The sequence below is a fragment of the Lemur catta genome, chromosome 4, assembly GCF_020740605.2.
Source record: "Lemur catta isolate mLemCat1 chromosome 4, mLemCat1.pri, whole genome shotgun sequence".
NCBI classification, from domain to species: domain Eukaryota; kingdom Metazoa; phylum Chordata; class Mammalia; order Primates; family Lemuridae; genus Lemur; species Lemur catta.
Window position 1 is genome coordinate 53,430,924 of NC_059131.1, and position 20,828 is coordinate 53,451,751.

General features: G+C 45.2%; 1 protein-coding gene across 1 annotated transcript in view; it reads left to right on the forward strand.

Annotated features, from left to right (window-relative positions):
- Positions 1-20,828, forward strand: part of ANTXR1 (ANTXR cell adhesion molecule 1) — a 220,630-nt gene that overhangs the window by 159,793 nt on the left and 40,009 nt on the right. Inside the window, exon 17 of the mRNA XM_045549767.1 lies at positions 7,253-7,333. Within this exon, the coding sequence (XP_045405723.1) occupies positions 7,253-7,333 (81 nt within the window). The remainder of the gene's footprint in view (positions 1-7,252; positions 7,334-20,828) is intronic.

The window sequence follows — 20,828 nt, forward strand, 5'->3', positions numbered from 1 at the left end:
CACACTGGCTTTCACAACTTGCCTGCTTTTTCTCATCAAGTGAAGCTCTTTTATCCACAAGGCCACCAAATTTCACATCTCAACTCCCTAAGCAATATTTCTGCTGCCCCAGTTCCCACTGCCTCCACAGTCCTGGCTCTCCAGCTTCCCCCCAGTCTTTGTGTTAAAGACCACCAGCATTAGCATCACCTAAGCACTTAGAAATGCACATTCTTGGGCCCCACCCAAGATCTACTAAGTCAGAAACTCTGGAGGTGGGGCCCAGCCATCTGGGTTTTAACAAGCCCATTGAAAAAGTTATCACCAAAGGTTCCAGCCAGCATAGGAGGTTTCCGGAGGATGGAAACTTTGGTGCCCGGATAGTTAAAATTGGCAAAGAGGCCATGATCATACCATAGTGATTGTCAGGAGTCCCAGCAAGGAGACCCACATTAGATTTCTCATTGGGTCCATTTTTACTACAAACACAACTGCTGGATTAATGGTAAGTGGTTGGGAATCTGAATGTCATGGAGTCACCCGAAAGGCCAGATGGAAAAGACCTATGATGCTGGTGGCTCCTCAGCAGGACTCCCTTGTTAGCACGTGAGAAGCGCGAGTGCTCCTCTGGCCTGGTGGAAGCTAATGCCAGCGCTTACTCAGCTTCTTCTGCTAGGTAGGAGACAGTGTGATGACTCACGTTTGTGAGCCTGCTTCCCACCAGATCTGACCCCCTGCGGGCACCAGTTATGCTTTGAATCCCCAATAAATAGCATTGTACCTGGCACAGAGGAGGGACTCCGCCATCTCTTACTGAAGAGCTGAGGCATGGGATGTAATTATGAAACCACTCCCAGAGCATCATGCCAGTCAAACCCCACAGATCATTTTGGTACACTCTGTCCAGGCAGGTGACATTCTTCTTGCCATCTCTTTGACGAAAGGAGAGGAAAAAAAGGTCATCTTAGGTGTGTCTGTGCTCAGTGGGTGAGGGAAAGGTGGGAAAAAGGAGAACAGAGGCACAGAAAGGAATCTAAGAGTAATGTACACCGTGTGCAGAATTTAGGCAGACTTGCCACTGCAACTTCAGCGTTCACGCTATTTAGCACAACGCATGCCCCACGATGGATCACGTTCTAGCCACAGTGCCTGCGACATTTGCTAGGCCTTGGACAAAACATTTAGCCCCGTGTAGTACCATAAACTGTGTCTCCCTATCCAGAACCCTCTCCCTGCATTCGCCAGGGCCTGGTAGGAGACAGAGGTACACTCAGAAGAGTTGAACTAACAAGAGGTGCGGGCAGGGTTAAGGGAACCCAGAGGGATGGTGAGGTACCCTGGGACTAGCAAGAGCCAGAGCTGTTCCCTCCTAGGCAGGGCGAGGGGGACGGTGTTACTGGAGCCCAGGGAGACGTGCAGCCCTGGCGAAGAGACCACCCATGGGAGCTGTGTCCACAGAGCAGGAATCGGCACTCTAAATCCACCCCGCCACCTGTTTTTATATGACCCACAAGCAAAGAAACAGGTTTTACATTTTTAAATGGTTATGTAAGTACCTGCATAGTATCCCCGAATTTTCCTGTTGACCTGCAAAGCCTAAAGTCTTCACTCTCTGGCCCTTTACAGAAAATGTTTGCAAGGATGCAGCCAAGACTGGAGGCAGGGAGGTAGGGAGGGAGCAGGAACAAATATCCCAACATCTCCCTCATCTCAGCCCGCTCATCTCCTTCCGGTGGCACCTGTTGGCGGGACCAGAGAGAAGGCAGCTGATGCAGCGGCAGGCTTCCCAGGCATGGGGCGGCGGGGAAGGCAGAGAAAAGCAGAGTGGACGGGGACAGGCAGCTCGGGAGAACGACCCATCCACTCTCTGTCCACCTTCTTTCCCTGCTGTCAAGCAGGGAGAACACCTCCACTGAGCACAAAACTTTCAGCAGGTGCTGGGGAGACTCCTACCTCCCCAGTGAAGGTGGCCAGAATCATATACATACTGAATTGTACTGCACTGGACTCGCTTTTTTCACGCATTCCATGAGATGGAACTGAGAAGCAGGTGAGCACATTTGCCAAGCAAACCCGCGGGAACTCATGGAGGGAAGAGGTCCCCCAGTGGGCTCTCCTCCACCCGCTGTGCCCCTGTCTAATTTAAGGCACTGGCCACACTGACCACACCTCCCCCCTTCCTCATTCCTGGCTCATGATCAGGAAATTTTCCCTGATATTTAGCCTGCATTTTCCTCTGCTCGGTTTTCACCCCTGGGGTTTACAACACCCCATGCTTCTCATTAAATTAGGACTGACCATTTCAGACAAGTTAAGTCATGCCCAAGTATATGGCCACCAGATAGATTAAAACCAGAGCTGTTTTCGGATTTGTCGGAGGCTTGCAGCCTTCAGAGAAACCATTTTTCTCCCTCTCCAGTAGCCCCTCCCCGTGACTAGAAATGGCAGAAGTAAGGGCGGAAGGACAAAAGCCAGGCCTTGAGGGGGCAGGTTGGCCTGTGCTATTTGCAGGGCCCGGAGGGAGGTGGTCTCTGTGCACTTTCTTGGCCTTATCACCTTGGCCCTGGGGTCAAGCAGCATTCAGCCTTGAAACCATGCCGGATGAAGCTGCGTGTAGCCAAGTAAGAGCGGCCGGAGCATTAAGCGCTGTCAGATGTGCCGTTGATGTTGAACAGATTTGATCCCTCTCTGGCTACTTAGTAGAAAGGTTCCAAACCTTTCTTAAAGAAAGACCAAAAGAAAAAAAACTGCAAAACAAAAATTACCCTGAGAGGGTGTGTGTGTAAGGAAAGTTTCTAATTTTATCCGTTAATTTATTTCATTTGAGGAGAAGCCTAAGTCACATTATTCACCATGTATTTCAAGGTGTAAACAATCAAGCAGCAGTCTACAGTGGCCCTGTAAGTCAAACTACTCTTAAAATTCTAAATCTCTGACTTCCAACAAACTAAGGCAGACAAACCAGAAAAGAAGACACAGCTGTTGCCTGGTAAGAAAAAAAAAAAAGGAAACCCAGCCCCAGACACCCATGCCCCAGGGTGCTTGGAACGCTGGCTGCATGATCTTTCCTGCACAGGCTTATTTAGAAAGAAACAAAAGCTACGGTTTCCACAGAACTTCCACTTTGTCTGCCCTTGTGGATTGGAAGTTACTGTCTGAGGCTAAGATAGTTTGGGAGCCCTAGTTGGTAAATTTCTCATTTTATAGTCAAAATATGTCAACTTCACATGAAAGAAAGCTATTTTTAAATTTCAGCTAATACACTCTGGCAGAGGGTTCCGAGGCTTGTGGAGAAATCTTGGTCTTAGCTTCACAGAAGCAGTTGGGCATTTTGCCTGGGAAGCACAGACCAGTGTCTTAGATGCATCCTGAGGAGAGGCCTGTGCAAGTCAAACACCCAGATCTGACAGAAATAAGGTGGAGCCAACTCAGAAGCCTCCTCTCGAACTTCATGTAAAGCGCAGGGAGTGGTTGGAAGACTCCCCCTGTGGCACTTCTGGCCCCAAAGGGACCTGGCCCATCTCTACTGTCTTTAAATGAAAGGCTGCTGGCATATACAGAAAAATCTAGGCTCTGGAGCCTCTGTCTTGCATTTCTCTTTTACTTTTGAGAGTTACTTTTTATCCTCATCTTGGTTGTAAACACTCTTTCCCAAAGTTTACATCAACTCTTGCGTGAAAAGCTACCTAATGGAGGAGTGGAAGGAAGTTTAGGTTGTGTAGATTGCCCAGATTATTTTCTGTGCTACAGACTTTGGGGCTTTGGGTTCCTTTGTGGGACAGCCAGAGCTCAGAACGCTGAAGATACCACTGGAACTGGCCAGTGTCACCTTGGCCAGAAGAGCCCAGTGACAAGCGCTCACCTGGATGAAGCAGGCATGGCAGGTCAGGCACAGTTCCAAGTGCTCTCCATGCACTAACGCCTTTATTTCTCAGAACAACCCTCAGAAGTAGAATCTACTACTACTCCCATTTTACAGATGAAAAAAACAAGACACAGAGAGGTTGAGTAACTTGCCCAAATTCACACCGCTAGTAAGATGTTTCTTGGTTGATTTTGTTAACTGCAGTGCATCTGTTTGGGCTGCCAAGGAACTAGGTTCTTAACCAATAAAAGGCGAGAGAGAACAGGGAGCCTGGAAGTGAAAGGACAATCAGGAAACTCTTCACAGAATGAGTGACAGAAGGTGAGGGCCTGGGCTGAGGCAGGAGCCGTGAAGACGATGGGGCAGGGGTGGACAGGACGAGGCGGAAGAGAGCTGTTGTTACTCTGAGACAAGCACCTAACCTCAACATTTAATTTTGGACCTTAAATTAATAACAAGTGTATAGAGTAGATGGTATTATTAGCTCCATTTTTAAGATGAGAAAAGTAAGGATTAGAGAGATGAAACAATTTGTCCCACCTACAGAGCTGGTGAAGAAGAGACCCAGAATGCAAACTCGGGCAGTCTGGCACCAGTCACTTCGTGCTTAAACACTACGCTGTGTTGTTACCCATTCTCCCGACATACATCTAGGTGGTTTCTGCTCCGATGCTATGCATGGAGCTTTACATTTCTAATGAATTAATTAACACACTTGTTTGATGGCCAAATTTTCTTTTTTTAGCCCCATCTCATTGCTCCTCATTTGTCAAGGAGTTGAGTGATTAGCGCAGAATGCTGCGGGTGGGCCGATTTACAAACCCAAATACTGGGAGTCCTCCCCCTCCAAAAAAAAGGGGAAAGGAAAAGAAAAAGAGGCATTCATCCAGGAAATCCACCTGATTAGATCCTGAAATATAAACGCTTATCCCAAAGAACCTTCAAGGAAAACATTTAGCTGATGATTGAAACGGTTTAATGCAAAAAACCACGCTGCACGAAGCAACAGTTCTACCCAGCATTCTAAAGTCATTTCAAAATATTTTTAAGGGCTTTTGTAAATTCCTTGCCAAAAGAGATGAGAAACACTACACTTGGCAACACAAAGTTTAACCCACAAGAACTCAAACAACAGTTGATAAAAGTTCAAGAATACAGTTTTTATGTGTTTATGTAACCCACCAGAAAATTTCAGAACTTGAAGTCTTCGAGATGATTCTTAAACTAACACTGCCATTATAAATGCTTTGTGTCCAAGAACTTGAACTTTCTAGATGTCACCAGCCTTTCCAGCACTGTCATTCCAAGACCTCTTCCAGATCATGGTTTTCAAACATTCCTAAGAAATATATTTTACATTTTGGCCCAGTATATGTCCACACATGCACACGCACACACTCATACACACACACATACATATTTAACTGGAAGAAATTTTTCACAAAACAATACTTATCCTCACCATGTGCAATTAATATTTCTTTTTCTATTCTATTTTATTTCTGAAAAATTCTGGTTCTAATGTACAAAATTGGTTCCATAAGGGCTTAAAGAGTTGCAGCCCACAGTTTGAAACCCTATTCCAAAGGATCTAAAATAGAGCACTCCAGTCAGAAGATCTGCATGCAGAAGAATCTGCAGTTGGTGTAATAGAGTATGAGCTTTGGAATTAGACAGACCTGGGTTCCAATCACAACTCTCCTGTTTCTAAGCTGTGTGCCTTTGGGCAAGTTCCTTGATCTCTCTGACCTTCCATTTCCTCTCCACAACCCTCTGGGATTGCTGGGAGAATTAAATGAGAGGACACAGGTGAAAACATGAAGCACTTAGGAGCATTTCATTGGACAAATATATATTGAGCACCAGATGCTGTCGTAAGGGTTAGGCATACAGAAGTGAACAAAACCAAAGCTACCTCTGCTTTCACTGAGCTGGCATTTCAGTGGGCAGAGACAGATGATAACACATTAACTGCCATGTGAGTTGTATTTAACTTAGAGTAGTTTTGAGCCCAGGGTCTCATGAAACATATGTAACTCACAAGTCTTTTTAACCCATGTGAACTATTTTTCTATGAACATACAGAAAACAATAAAAATATTTTTTTCATTAAATTAGAAAGGGTCCTTTTGTTTTTGAAGTTTTTATTCTATTTTCATAATAAAACACCATGGCCCCCAGGAAAAAAATCTTTTTTCTAGTGTGGCAATCAATGTAATAAGCAAATAAACATAGAATATGTCTGGGAATAACAAGGGCTGTATTGGTTTCCTATGGCTGCCATAAGAAATTACCACAAACTTAAAGGCCTAAACAACACAAATTTATTACCTCATAGTTCTAGAAGTCATAAACCCAAAATGGGTCTCAGTGGACTAAAAAGGTGTTGGCAGAGCTGTGTTCCTTTTAGAGACTGTACAAGAGAATCGGTTTCCTGGTCTTTTTCAGATTTAGAGGCTACCCACACTCATTGGCTTGTGGACCCTTCCATCTCCAAAGCCAGCAGCATTGGGTTGGCCCTTCTCACACCAAGTCACTGTGACTTTGCTTCTATCAGCACATCTCCTCTGACTCTGGCCTTCCTGCTTCCCCCAAGGAAGGACCCATGTGGTTAGATTGGGCCCACTAGATAATCCAGGGTACTCTCCTCATCTCAAGATCCTTAACTTAATTGCATCTGCAGAGTCCTTTTTGCCATGTAGGGTAACATATTCACAGTTGCCAGGGAGCGAAGTCATCTTTAGGGTGCTCTTTGTCATAAACTACGAAAACCTTGCCACTGACAGTCACTCTTCTAAGTTTCAGCCCATTACCCCAAAAAGGCTGTGATTTTGGGTAATCTGTGACTGTGATGTTTGGTAATTTGTCTCTGAAGCCTAGACTCCTGAGCAAGTTGTAGCTGCTGAGTGAGCCTAGCACACAGCCAGAGATCTGCATCCCAGGGGCCTTAAATTGATCTTGCCTTGTCAACACTAATGTTTAGTTATTTTCCCAAATTTGTCATTATTGTCTTCATTTATGAATTCTGGGCACCAATTGGGAAGAAAAAACTTTAGTGAAAAGTTGAAAAGATTGATTTGTGGTGGGAGGATATGCCCAGAAATGTGATAAGGACAGAAGCCAAGAACATGAACAAAATTTGTGTATGCAGATTTGGGGCTGCCCTCGGGTCTCAGAGTACATCCTTCACAAGTATCAGAGTCCTCTGTTGTGTGCCTCTTTCCTCCTACATTCATGAAGCCCGAATTCTGAACTTAGGGGCTGGAGAGTCACTAATCCCATCACAACCATATTGTTGGTGCTATGTTATTCATGTGACTGAAGAAACATGGAAAGTTCTACATGCCTGCGGTGACTAGCCACTGGTCTGGTTTCATATGTAATCTTGGTGCATTTGTTTTATTTCAGGGAAAACTCGATGCTTTGTGGGTCCTACTGAGGAAAGGATATGATCGTGTGTCTGTGATGCGTCCACAACCAGGAGACACGGTAGGACTCATTGACGGTCACGCGCGCGCGCGCGCACACACACACACACACACACACACACACACACACACACACACACATTCATTTTCTCTCTCCCTCTGTCTTTGTAGAGCTATTAATAGAATAACTTTGGATTCTACAGAAAAGCTAGAATAACTTCAGGTATACAAATCCAGCTATTATTTAATGTTGTGACAAATCAGATACTGATTTTCAAAATTCTGGTTGTTATAAGACTGTGAGTTTTGATTTACTTTTCTGAAAAGGATTTTGACAGAGATATGTTGGGTTTAGCTTCCTAGAACTTGAGCTTCTCAATTTATGGGCATAGAGAGTGAATAAAGTGGGCCTGGCTGGTACTTTGGGCAGTCCCAGGAGGGTGGCCTGCTGGTCCTCAGCCACACTGGCCAGTGGTAAGGAACAGAGGGCCGGCGCCTCCAGGATGGGGTGAGGGAATACGGGGCCACAGGAAACACCTACCATCTTCCAGTGGGTGTTGGGCCCAGCGGGTCTCCAGAACCACCGAGGAGTGAGGATTTGTCTAGGCACTGTCAGGACCAAACTTGAAGTGTCGCCAGCCAAGAGGAGTTATAAAAGGTGGAGCCAGCAGAGACCTTAGAGACCAGCCCATGCCTTCATTTTCTAAATGAGGAAATGAAGGACAAGAGAAGATGAATAAATTGTTCTGGTTCAGACAGTAAGTAACAATGCTGGAAACAACTTCGGTTCTGCTGAAATGACACCATTGCTGTTTCTTCTTGTAAGAGCTAGTCACTTTTCCACAAGTTTTACAGAGCAAAACGTGGGACCAAACTCTCCCTCAACTACTAGCAACCTGTATCTTCCACTTGCTTCCTTGGCAATCAGGCACTTTAACCCAAAAGCAAAATAGAGGTGTCTAATTTAAAACTCCTTTCAAATCAAGCGGATGTGGCTTTCAACCTCACTACCTTCCTGGCTGGAAAACTCCAGGCAAGTCCCCTAACCTCTCTCCACTTCATCTTTATAAAGTAGCTGAGAGCCAGACATGGTGGCATGCGCCTGTAGTCCCAGCTACTGGAGAGGCTGAGGCAGGAGGATTGCTTGAGCCCAGGAGTTTGGGGCCAGCCTGGGCAATGTATTGAGATCCCATCTCTTTAAAAAAAAAAAAAAGTAGTTGACAATAACTGCTTCATAGTGCAGCTGGTTGGGGGAGGTAATGTTTGTAAAGCATTTGGCCCACCGTGGAACACTTAGTAATGCTCGATCAATGGTAGGTATTCTTAATGGTCATTTACTTTGGGCTGTTCTGTCTGTGGATGGTTAATGCAATTGGTTTGTGTTAGAGAGACCCCATCTTTACTCTGCTCACCCCTCAACATGGCACAGCGAATAAACACCAGAGCAGAGCCTGGTAGACAGGCCCCACAACCCCACTCCCTTTGCACCTGATGACAGTGGGTGGTTTGTGGCTGAGGGGATTTGGTGTAAAGTTTTATAGCTTGTGCAGACTACTGCCCAACTAGCTGCTCCTGCTCCAAGCTGTGGCAGGGACAGCAGGCAAGTACAAACGTGAAACCAGGTCATATAAATGTTGGGTTGACGTGCCCTCATGGCATATGGAATTTGAACTTCTGTCTGTGACAGTCAACAAGTACAAATTTCTATACCAAATCTTAAAGACTCCACAGTTAACAGAAATGAGCATAGGCCATAAAATTAGTACTCAGGGAGGTGTTTGGTCTTATAAATCACAAATTTGGTTTCTGTGGCAAATGGAGAATTTTTTTTTAGCGTCCATGAGACTCCTCTAACAGATTAAGAAAAAAATAATAAGATATATAAACTAGTATTCAGCAGTACTATTTTTCATGACAGAACATGCTGGTACAGTATATAATCCCATTTTTTTTCAAAGCTACTGAAGAACACCTCCACTAAAATATGTTAACATTCCATTCTCCACTGACCAGTTTGGCAGAAACAAATTCAAAAACTGGGTCAACCTAAATGGGAGGGGTACAAGAAAAAGGAAGGGTAGAAAGAAATATTATCATTTATAAGATATAAGAACACTGCTTGAGGGCAAAAGGCTGATTATATAAATCCAAGAACAATGGAACAAAAACTAATGGAATTTCCTCTAATGAATCACACCTAAATTGAATCTCTTATTCACTAATTATGAATAAAAATTTGTGATAACATTTGGAGATGTTCCATATGTTTTTGAGAAACGCAATATCACCTTGAACTTTAATTCTCCAATCATGCAAAATAATAGACTTCAGGTACGAGAAATTTAAGAATTAAGATACCTTTGAACATATTCTAAGCACTGTTACAAGTCATGATTGTTCAGTTTACTCTTAAATGGGCTTTCTTTATAGAAGACTTGCTAAAATTATAAGGTATATGAGAGAAATAGATGCAGAGAATTGTGACTTTATAGTCATGGTGACTGCCACAGACATTTAATGTACACATGGAGTTACACAAGAAAGCTGTCACAGATTAAGTAAGAGCCCAAATTCAGAGCTGCCTTGTGGCTACTCGGGAAAAAATTCCAAGGGAAGGAAGACAGTATTGTAGCTTTGTCTACATGCTTTTTCTGTTTTGTCTTGCATAACCTTAGAAGACTCACTAGAGACCTGCAGTGCTTGCACGGTGATGACTCTGTAAGAATTCCTCAGCACTGATTTATGGGGCTGACCACATTTTCCATAAACTCAAAATGACTACATTCAGGCATGTGCTCATGAACAAGAGTCACAGGTTCTGAATTTTTCCTTTAAAACAAAACAAAAACAAAAATCACCTAATTATATTCTTGGTTACATTCTGAATTGCTTCAAACATATGTTGACCTCATAGAAACCTGGCAATTCTTCCTCCTCTGTTCCTGTCTCCTCCATCCTCCCCCCAGCTAACCGGCCCCAGTCCTGCAGATGCAGACACAAGCCCACCTACAGAGCCTCTGAGGCTGCTGAAAGCCCAGAGTGCCTCCACCTCCTCAGAGCAGTCCCTGCTCCAGGTCAGGGAGAACATGATGGGATGGCAGCAGGGGATGTGAATGCTTCCCATCTGCCATCACTCATCTTCCTCTTTCTGCCTGGGTGAGCTCATGGTCCCATTGTTCCTAGGAGCCTACCAGGAAATCCCTGGGCCAAGATAAAAGAGAAAGCACCAAAAGAACCCACTTCCATAGCAAACCAGCAACACATCTGATCCTAAGATTGTTAAAGTTCGCTAAGTATGTGATGTTCCCTGCTTCCAGGATGTAGTCACCATAGTGTTCCTTCTAAAACATGGATCTCAACAATACCATACTTCAGATTTGCAAAAGCTAGGGAGAAGCCCAAAATTCTTAACTTGGTTTATTAATAGAAAGGTCTACCTTTCCATCTCATCTGCTTCTCACCCAGTTCCCTCAGCACCTCCACATGGGCTCTGGGCACATGGAACTAGCTACTCGCCGTGCCCTGAACATGCCAGGACCTTTTGTGTCTCTGTGCCTTTGCTAAGTTTCTCTGCTTGGAATGCCTTTCCCATCCTCTCTACGTAGCAAACGTCTGTTAGCTTGGTAATATTGTTCATCGTTCCCATGGTGTCCCTAAAAATACAAAAAGTTCTGGCCAGACCTTTAAAAAGGGGACATTGCCAAAGCCAAAGACAGTCGACAGAGACTAAGCAAGAAAGTTGGGAAACTAGAACCTGTGTCCCATGAACATTTTCCAGGATGGTCCCCAAAGCTTCCTACACACTTTGGCCACTCTTTGAGTTCAGAAAATTTGCTCATCTTTCAAGGACAAATGGCTGAAGCAATTTAGAATGTTCAATCCAAGAAAGAAATACTTAAAGAGACCGTGAGAGCTTTATCTTGGTCCTTTCTTGGTCATGATGTGATGCATCCCATTTTGTAACCTATTTTTTATCACTTCACCATATTCAACAGATAATCTTTCCATGCCACTACATAGCCTTGCATAGTATCATTTTAATGACTACATTTTCCCCTTTTGGATATTTATTTCCAAGTATTCATTAGTGTAAAGGAAGCTGCAGTCAGTATCCTTGTTTCCGTGTCATTCTGCACAGTCATGAATGTTTCCTGAGGACAAAGTGTCCAGCTTTCTACTGGATCAGATGGCAAGCAGAATTTTAAAGCTTTAACACATATTGTCAAATTGCCCTCCTGAAAGATTGTACAAATTAACCCTCACATCAGCATCTTTGAAAAGCCCATTCCCCAGATGCTCACCAACATTATTAAACTTACCTGTTTGATGGGTGCTAATTTAATTCTCATTTTTTATTGGTGAGGTAGAACAATTTTTTTAAATGTTTATTTTCTTGTCTATCAATTGCCTATACATGGTTTGGACCATTTTTCTACTAGATAGATATTTTAGTGTTGATTTTTATGTGGTCATTTTCTTAACCCATCTTCATTCATACATTAATCAAGTGATTTGAGGGCCTACTATGTGTCAGATCCTGTGCTGTGCATTAAGTATAGGTGCTTACTCATGAAACTTAAAGTCTAACATTATATATACATATACATTATATGTATTATATGTATATGTATTATATGTATATATATACATATATATTATATATACATATACATATATAATATAATATATACATATTTTATATATATACATTATATATATGTATTATATATAATGTATATATATAATGTTAGACTTAAGCCAAAGTTATAGCCAAAGTTTTTCCTAGTTTGTCATTTACCTTGTAACTTCTAAAAAATACATTGAAGTTATCTATTATTTCACAGTCAAATCTATAAATCTTTATAATTTTTGCCCTTGGTGTCAAATTCAGAAGGGTCTTTCCTATTCCAAGGGAACATAAATTTTCCCAAAAATTTCCTTCTACACTTCTACTCCCTCAATCTCAGTTTTTGGTGGTAATATGAGCTTTCCTCTTTTCCGTATCTTTCTGGATATTTTAGTATAAATTTAGGAGAGGATCTTTGGGAGCTATGGGTCACATGTTATATTAAACTAGAAGTAGGAACATTATCTTAAATTCTTTGAGGTTAGAATGTGACTTGGATTTATTCTGGGCCATCCCAACGTACAGAACTAGCCCCACAGGTAGGAGCGACAAGGAAGCAGATTTCATCTTAAGGAACTGACAGATGCAAGTTTCAGTACCACAATGGGCTGCCCCAAAGACTAATGTTGCAGGTAAGTAATGTCACCAAACAAGGATAAAACAAGTTAAACCACTAGGCCAGGGTATAGTAAGGGGTTCCTGTAGCAGATCAGTAGTTCTCAAACTTGAATGTCAGAACTGCCTAGAAGGTTTGTTAAAACACACCCATCCTCATGGTTTCTGATTCAGGAGTTCTGGGCTGGGGCCTGAGAACTAGCACATCTAACAAGCTCCCAGGTGCGCTGATGTGGCTGCTCTGGGGCTCACACTTTGAGAACCACTGAGATAAATTGAACTTCAGAGTCCTTCTAACCCTGAGAGCTTGAGATTCTCAGTCGCCACTACTTTTCTGTATTTCTCCATAGAACACCTATTGACACAATTGGGGAATAACTAGTCTAGCTTAAATCTAAATATTAAGTCCCAATCAGTAGTCTCTACTTCCTAGCTATGGGCAATTCTGTTCCTAGATTACTAATTTCAAACACAAAAATATAAGTAAATTCAGAGATCAGAGTTTGTGGACTCCAGTGATTTTCAACCTGTTTGTACATTGTGATCACCTGGGGAGCTTTGAAGGCTGATGCCAGGGTCCCACCCCAAAGTCCTGTTTAACTGTTCCAGAATGAGGTCTGGGCAGCAGGGCTGTGAAAGCTCCCCAGGTCATTCTTATGGGCAGCCAGGGTTGCGAACCAAGGAGACGGTCCAATTCTCTGTGTTTTACCCAGGGCAGCATCGTCCGTTTCCTTCTTGACACAATTTAAAGGCAACTCTCCACATGCCTTCAGAAACACTAGAAGTCTGACAGGCATAAGGGAAATGGATGATAGCAATCTCTATGTGCTTTCAACAGCCCCTTTCCTACCAGGAAGATGGTTAGCCTAGATTCCGGCTGCTGTGTCATTACTGCTTAGGGAAAGAAGATGGGAAAGAGAAAACAGAACTGTGTCTCGTATGTCTGTTCTGGATGGAATGCAATCAATCTACGCACTACCCTAAGCCCTCCCCACTTTTGCCCCAGTTCGAACTCCACCCCCCTTCACGTGCTCCTGTAGGATGCCGTCTTTGTTTTCAGCTCCTTGGGTTTCTCTCAGTTCTGGCATCAGGAGGCTGGTACATTCCATACTATCTCCAAGAACAAAATGCTAAGGCCCGCTCAGCTTGTTTTGCAAGCCTGGGTCACTGCAATCAGAAGAGACCCGGGGAAACACACACATAAATGCACATAAACAAAGTTTGAAACTCATCTGAAGTGCAGCCCCGAAGGTTGTGAAATCCTCCCCCGAGCTCTAGCGCCAGGGCTGCCGTTTGAGCAGCTGTTTCCAATAAGGGCGTGAGGCCTGTCACATGGGCACCATGTCTCCCTACTGTCTCAGAGGCGACATGGCCTGGACAGGTTATCTGCCAGAGGAGAGAGCATCCTCCAGCCCGCCCTTCTAAAGCAGATCAGCCTCTTGCAGCGTCAGCAGACCTCAGAGAAAGCGTTGCATGCTTCCTCTCTCTCCTCTCTTCCTGCTTCACATTCCCTGCATTCCCTCTTTCCTCTTCCCCTTTTCCTTTTATTTTTCCCCCCTCCACTGCCCATTTCTAGGGCCTGCTGTGCTTGCCTTCCCTGAAAGAGTCAAAGGTCCATTGCACTCCCACTAAGAATCCCTTTCTGCACTGAGCACTAGGGCTGCCAGTTGGAGAAGACTAAGCTCTGGCTTCCAGGAGTTCAGTGTAGGATGTGGAAGAGAAGAGAGAGCCAAGGGTTGTATTAACTGCAAATTAATTAAACAGAAGCATAAACTCACTGATGATAACTTTGGAGGTAACTATGATCTCCATTTTACAAAGCAGAAATTGAGGCTCAGGGAAAGGTATTAACTTTTCCAAGGACACACAGCTGGTATGGGGCAGGTCTGGGGCTTGAATTCAGGACTTTCAATCGCACTAGGGATTTCTGAACTCCTTTGCAAGTTCAACAGATCCTTGCTGGGCACCTTGTCAGAGCTGAGCACTGTTATCGCTGGGCGTTCAATGATGGGTGAGCCCTGTGCCTGCGTCCGGGAGCACTGCCCGCTGTGAGGGGCTCTGTGATGGAGCTGAGTGCATGCGGTGTGGGGGCACACCTGGCAAGGCATCTCGCCAGCCTTGGAGTCAGAAATGGCTTCTTGAGGTGACTTTTAAGCTGAAACCCAAAAGGGGGGCGGTAAGGGGGAGAACATTCTAGTGAGAGGGAAGCTTAGGCAAAGATCTGAAGGTGAGACTGTGGCTCCTTCAGGAAGATGCAAGGATGGGAAGAGGACAGAGTGCCAGGTGGCAAGGGGGACCGAGGGGCAGAGGCACGGGGATGTTGGCCGTGGAGTCTGGACTCCACTCCAATGACAGTGAAGACTTATGCTAGAGTTTTAAGCAGGGACTGCGGTGTGGACACAGGGGCAATGAGAGATGATGGCAGCCTGAATCACAGCATGGCAGGCAAGGAGGACAGAGTCTGGAGTCCAGAGATGTTGAGGAAGCAGAATCACTGATCTGGTGACTGCCGGGTGTGGCCCGTGAGCAAAAAGAAGGTACAGAGGGGGACCTCCAGGATTTGGCCCAAGTGCCAGAGCTGCCCATGCTGCCATTCACCGGGATGAGAGCGCAGGAAGAGGAGAGCTTTGGGAGGGAAGGCAAAGACTTCGCTTTTTAACTTGGGGGTGCCTGAGGGACATCTGAGCAGAGAGGGCCAGCAGCAGGTCAGGACCAGGGGGAGGCATGGAAGGCATCCATGGCACGAACTCAAAGGAGGTGCTCACACTCAGGGTCATGCAAGTGTAGGCACCTAAGAGGAAGTGCTTCCCTAATCTGTGCCCTGGACACCTTGTGTGCCTCACCCTAGTCCCAACCTGTGCAAGAGGCAGTGTTGCTGTGCTGAGAGCTCTGGGCTCAAGGCAAAGATTTGGGAGTCATCCACATGGCACCTAAGACCAACGTGAATACAGGAAGAACCAGGGAGGCGGGCAGAGAGAAGAGAAATAGGTCCAGCCCTGAACCCTGAGGGTCACATCCTTTAAGTCAGGGTGGAGAAAGAAAAAGGAGAGCAGAAAGGAGACCAAGAAGGGCGGGCCAGAGAAAGAGAGGTTGCAACAGGAGCATCTGAGGTCGTGGAAGCCAAGGGAACATCATACGTCACAGAGGAGAGTGGAGTCAACAGTGTCAAATGACGGAGTAATTAAGATGCAAGAGCAGTCCTCTAATGACATTAGCAGTAAGGAGGTCACGGCAACCTTGGTAGCCCAGCCTCAGTGGAATGGGGGGGACAGGAGCGAGGCTTAGCGAGCCAGAGCAGCAGCTGGAGGAGATCTGGAGCTGGAAAGGGTTCTTTGTCTCAGTAAGACCGGGGGGCTTGAGTGTGATCAGGTGCTCATGACAGAGACCCAGTAGCGTAAAGAGTTGAAGAGAAGAGCCCGTGGATGGAGTCCAGAGCCCTTAGGAGAAGCGGGTAGCAGGGTCAGAGGGAAGTGCCAGTCCTCCTTAGTGACGTGGGTGACAGGGCCCAGATGTGGGTGAGAGGGCAGGACACAAGGGCAGCCCTGAGATGAGGCTGGAGGAGTGGGCAGCTGGGCTTGGGGCTCCTGGGAACAGCCACACGTTGGGAACCCATCGCTCCTATCCTGGCAGCACCTCCCCAAGTTCCAGAGTGGATGTCTGCGCTTCCTCAGGAAACATGGTGGTGTCAGGATTCAACACAACAGCAGGTGTAAATAATTCAAACAGGGGGGAGTTCATTTTCTTCCCTTCCTACCCCCTGAAAACTGAAACTGACCTCAGAGAATTTTAGATACATCTCAACATGTATGAAAACCTTTTTTTCAGGATTATTTTATGTTTAAACCAGCAATGACTAAAAGAATCAAGTTATGTACATTTAAAGTCCTAGGTGAAGGTCAAATTCTTCTTGCACAATAAACAATAAGTTTATCTTGGCTTTTTACACTGAGCACACAGAGATCTTCAGAATTTCTATCAGTCTCTGACACCAGGCTGTAAGGCCCCAGCAGATGTGGGGGTAAGTCCAATGTGCTGGCCCCTAACTCCTGACCTTTTATAAACTTGTGTAAGAAGTGGATCATTTAAGAAAAAGAAAAAAAGAAAGCAAATTATAGGAAATGTTCCTAGAGGGTGTGATTTATCTTGGCACAGCACCTTCCCTGGATGTTTGAATTCTCAGTAGTATTCATCCAGTTCTCACCCTTGGAAGTCTTTCCTTTGCTGTCTTATTGGAGGGGTACGTGAGTACTTAGAATTTTTGGCTTAGTTTCCTGAATTTAAGAAAGAAAAAGTTCAAAACAGTTTGTCCACAGCAAAAACCAAACTGTACCCAAAACCTGCAAAGTTAACCTTTTTCAGAGAAGTTAAGCCCGAAGTTGATGCTACAAAATATACTATCTTGAAGTTCTTTTTTTTTTTTTCCACACCAACTTCCTTCCCCCACAGTAGGAAGTCTCACTGAGGATATAAATGTGAAAGCAATTGATGTGATTGAGTTCTCTCCCCTCTTCCCTGTCCCTTTCCCACCTTCTTTCTTTCATTTCCTTCTTCCAGTTCCCCCAATCTGACCCCCCTTTTCCCACAAGCATACACACTTAACACTGACATACTGGAGTGTTATCATCGGCGTCGTCATCATCATCCTCATCATCTTTCGGCTTCAACTTGTAGGACTTTCAACTTCAAATTGCCTCATCTCCCAAACAGCTGCAATAACAGAAGGTCAAGTCCTGGTATCAAGTTGCAAACAGCAAACAAGGGAGAAGTAAATGCTGAGGCTGAACAAGACAGGGATGGGGATAAAACACCCCTGTTCAAATTCTCTGACCTCATATTTTTTTCCTTCCAAACAGAAACAGGATTGAGGGAGGTAGGGCTTGGCTCTAGGGTCAAAATTTCACCCAAGTGCATAACATTTTAGGAAGTTTGCTACTTTGTCCAAACATGATGTTTGTGTCTGGCCACTTGGCTTCTCTGGGCCTGTTCCTCCAGCTGATCGCACTGGAAAAGATCTCTGGGGACATTCTGTGACTCTGTGATAGGCATCAATTAAGAATCCTCATAACCCAGGCTGGTGGGAAGTTCTGTTCTAGCCTGAAAGCGTTGGATTGAATCCTAGATGGCAAAATCTGACCTAGAAGTTAGGCGTCCGGAATTCACAGCGTGGGGAAGAGCCAGCCTGCTGTAAAACATCCACACACACCCATCTTCTCTTGGCATCTCTATGACCACCCTGCCCCAACCTGACCCTCAGTCTCAGAGAGGGACTGGCAATTTCTCATGGCCCCGGTCCCCTCATTTCAGAGGCATGGAGATTCAGGTCTGGAAAGGTGGTCTGGTGAGACCCCCCCCCAAGCATGCCCAGGTACATTATCTCATTTACTCCCCATCACCACCTTGCTTTAGCCTCTTTTTGCATATAGGAAAGATGAGGCTCAGATAAGGTCCCTGACCTTTTCAAGGTCACAAAGGGAGTTAGTGCAAGTGGCAAGACTAGAACCCACTACCCCTACACTTCCCGGCTCTCCTTGAGTCCTCACCCCAGGCCAGGAGAGGAGAGTGCAAGTCCAGATCAGGCCTGATCTCTTGAAGAGAAGGTAGGACCAGACCCAACTTTGGAAGGCAGAGCTAGTCCTTGTCAACCAACCCCTTCCCTTCCTGTCCTCCTACCCTCTCCCACTTCCCAGCACCTTTCCATTTTTATACCCTGCCAAGATGACATGACCACTGATGCCCTTCCACATGGCTGCACTCTGCACAGGATGCCGCACCCCCACGTTCCCTCCTGTTCTTTTGCTCTCCGTGCCTCCCTGTGTACCACCAACACGGTGTCCTGGACAGAGTACTCCCATTCATTCAATAACTATGTCTAGAGCTCCTCCTCTCCAGCAGGCACCGGGCTGGGCAGTGGGAATTTAGCATGAACAAGGCAAGATCCCTGCCCTTATGGAGTATACACTGGAGTGATCAGAAAAGATCACTAAATTACAACTCCATGTGCTAAGTGATATGAGGGGGAATTGGAGGTTCTTTGGGAGCATGGAGCCAGGAGATTTCCAGGCTAGGGGATCAGGGAAGACTTCCAAAAAGAGGAGACTATTTGGCTGAGACCTGAAGATGAACTCTCCCAATAAAGTGAGGGAAAGGCCTCTGGTTGGAGGGAACAGCATGTGTGAAAGCCCTGAGGGCAGAGGAATGGAGAGAGGTCGCACAGGAAGAGAGAGGACGTACAGGCCAGGAACCAGGGAGGGAGGGGAGAAGAGCCACTCTCACCTGGCTCTGTCTTCTCAGAGGCACTCAGCTGAAGTCCCACTTCCTCCTAGACCCTCCCCCCGTCAAGGCTCCTTGTCCTTCTGCCTCCTTCCTTCCACCTCTGCTTACAGCTAGTGCTGCATGGTTTAGCACCATTTTAATTTCAACCAGTACTGACTTTTCACTCCCTGAATAAGTTGTAAGCAATTTGAGGGAAGGGATCCTAGCTCTTTTTTTTTTTTCCTTTCCCTCACAGCACTGAAGACATAGCTCCATTTGTTTCCTTGTCCCAGGTGATTATAGCTTTTTCTGCAACCCCCAGGTCACAGCTGTCTATAAACTTTTATGATGCTCCCTTCATAGGCAGCTGCATTTTTGTAGTGGGTAAGGAGACATCTCAATAAATCCTCTGTCTTTTAATGAAGAGAGAGAATTCACAAGGTCTTCTAGGGGCATCTCCAGATAAAATGAGGCTGATTAAGGATTATTAAAACACTAAACTTTTATCACAATTGCTATTCATACTTTTTGTCATTGCCATCCATTTATTAATAACTTTGACTTTTAAAAAGGTTTGTTTAGCCGAGCATGGTGATGCAAGCCTGCAGTCACAGCTACTCAGGAAGCTGAGAGGGAAGGAGCCCTTGAGCCCAGGAGTTGGAGGCTGCAGTGAGCTGTGATCGTGCCACTACACTCCAGTCTGGGCGACAGAGCAAGACTTTGTCTCTTAAAAAAAAAAAAAAAAAATTGTTTGAAAATAGAAAGTTAATTAAAAAACAACTCTCTTAGACTTCACTATTCTCACTTTACAAATTCATTCTTATGCTGTTTGCTTAATGGTTAGTGTTTTTCCATTTTTTCTTTTTGGCTAATGTCATGAGATAGAGCAAAGTCAGGCTGAGAATCCACACTGATGACAGAGTTAGCTTTGGGGCTGCTCATTCCATTCCTCTAGGCTTCAACACCTCTGTCCATTTCTGTGTCTGCTCCCAGCATCCTGAAAGGCGTGGCACCCAGGCATTGGCCTCAATGACTGGCATGCCTATTTTTCAAGGGCTCTATGGTTCTGACTTGGATACAAGATTTATATGGGAATAAATCTTGTGTAAGCTTTTCCATATACTTCCTAGTTACTAAAGGTGAATTATAATGGGAAACTCTAAATGTCACAGAGTCTGGAAAATTGGACATCATAACGGGCAACCATTCCCCTTCGCAGTGTAACTAGTAAAAGTGGGCCTAATGGAAAGTCCACTGTGGACTCATCCCTGTTGCTGTGCAGGACAGAAGGTGTTCCCTTCTTTCTCTTTCTAGCAAGGGAAGCAGTTCTGACCAACAAAGTTGGGATTCGTAGGCATGGTGGCAGAGAGAAAGGGGAAGGCCAGTGAGTAGTAGGAGCAAGCTGACCAGAGACATGAGGCCATTGCCTCAACACCCCACCACATGTGTAGGCCTAGGGGATGCCCTGCCGGCCTCCAGAGACAGCCAAAGCAGCTGCAGAACTGAGCCCCCTTCTGTGCTGGTAAACAGTAAACACAGCCCCTAATATCGGGAATAAACCCATGAGAACCCCCATGGCCCATGGTCCCCACAGCATCCATCAGCCATACTATCACATCCTGCACTAGATCTCTGCTGGTGGCCCTAAAGTTGCAAATATGTTTGCTAATGGATCAAAACAGAATGTCCTGGCAAAAACGGAATCTTACAAGTAATTAGCATCAAGCCATCAGCCCACATGTCTATGTCCCGCACCAGGCCACTCATAACCACGTGGAGGCTTCCAGAAAGGTTACCCTGCCCATGTGAAAATGCCTGTGTCATCCAGCAGTGGATGTGTTTCTGTGCTTTCAGATTGCTGCAGACTCCAATGCTGGATCACGTTTGAACCCTCACTGTGTCGTTCACAGCTAGACTTTGATGACTGTCCTTTATAAAACTCACCCAAGCCATGTCCAAAACTAGACCAGTAATAGACTTATGTGTCAAAGGAGAACACATAATCTTTGGATAACTATTTCAAAATAATGCTTTTGCTCTCTCAAGCTCATTCTTTGATAAC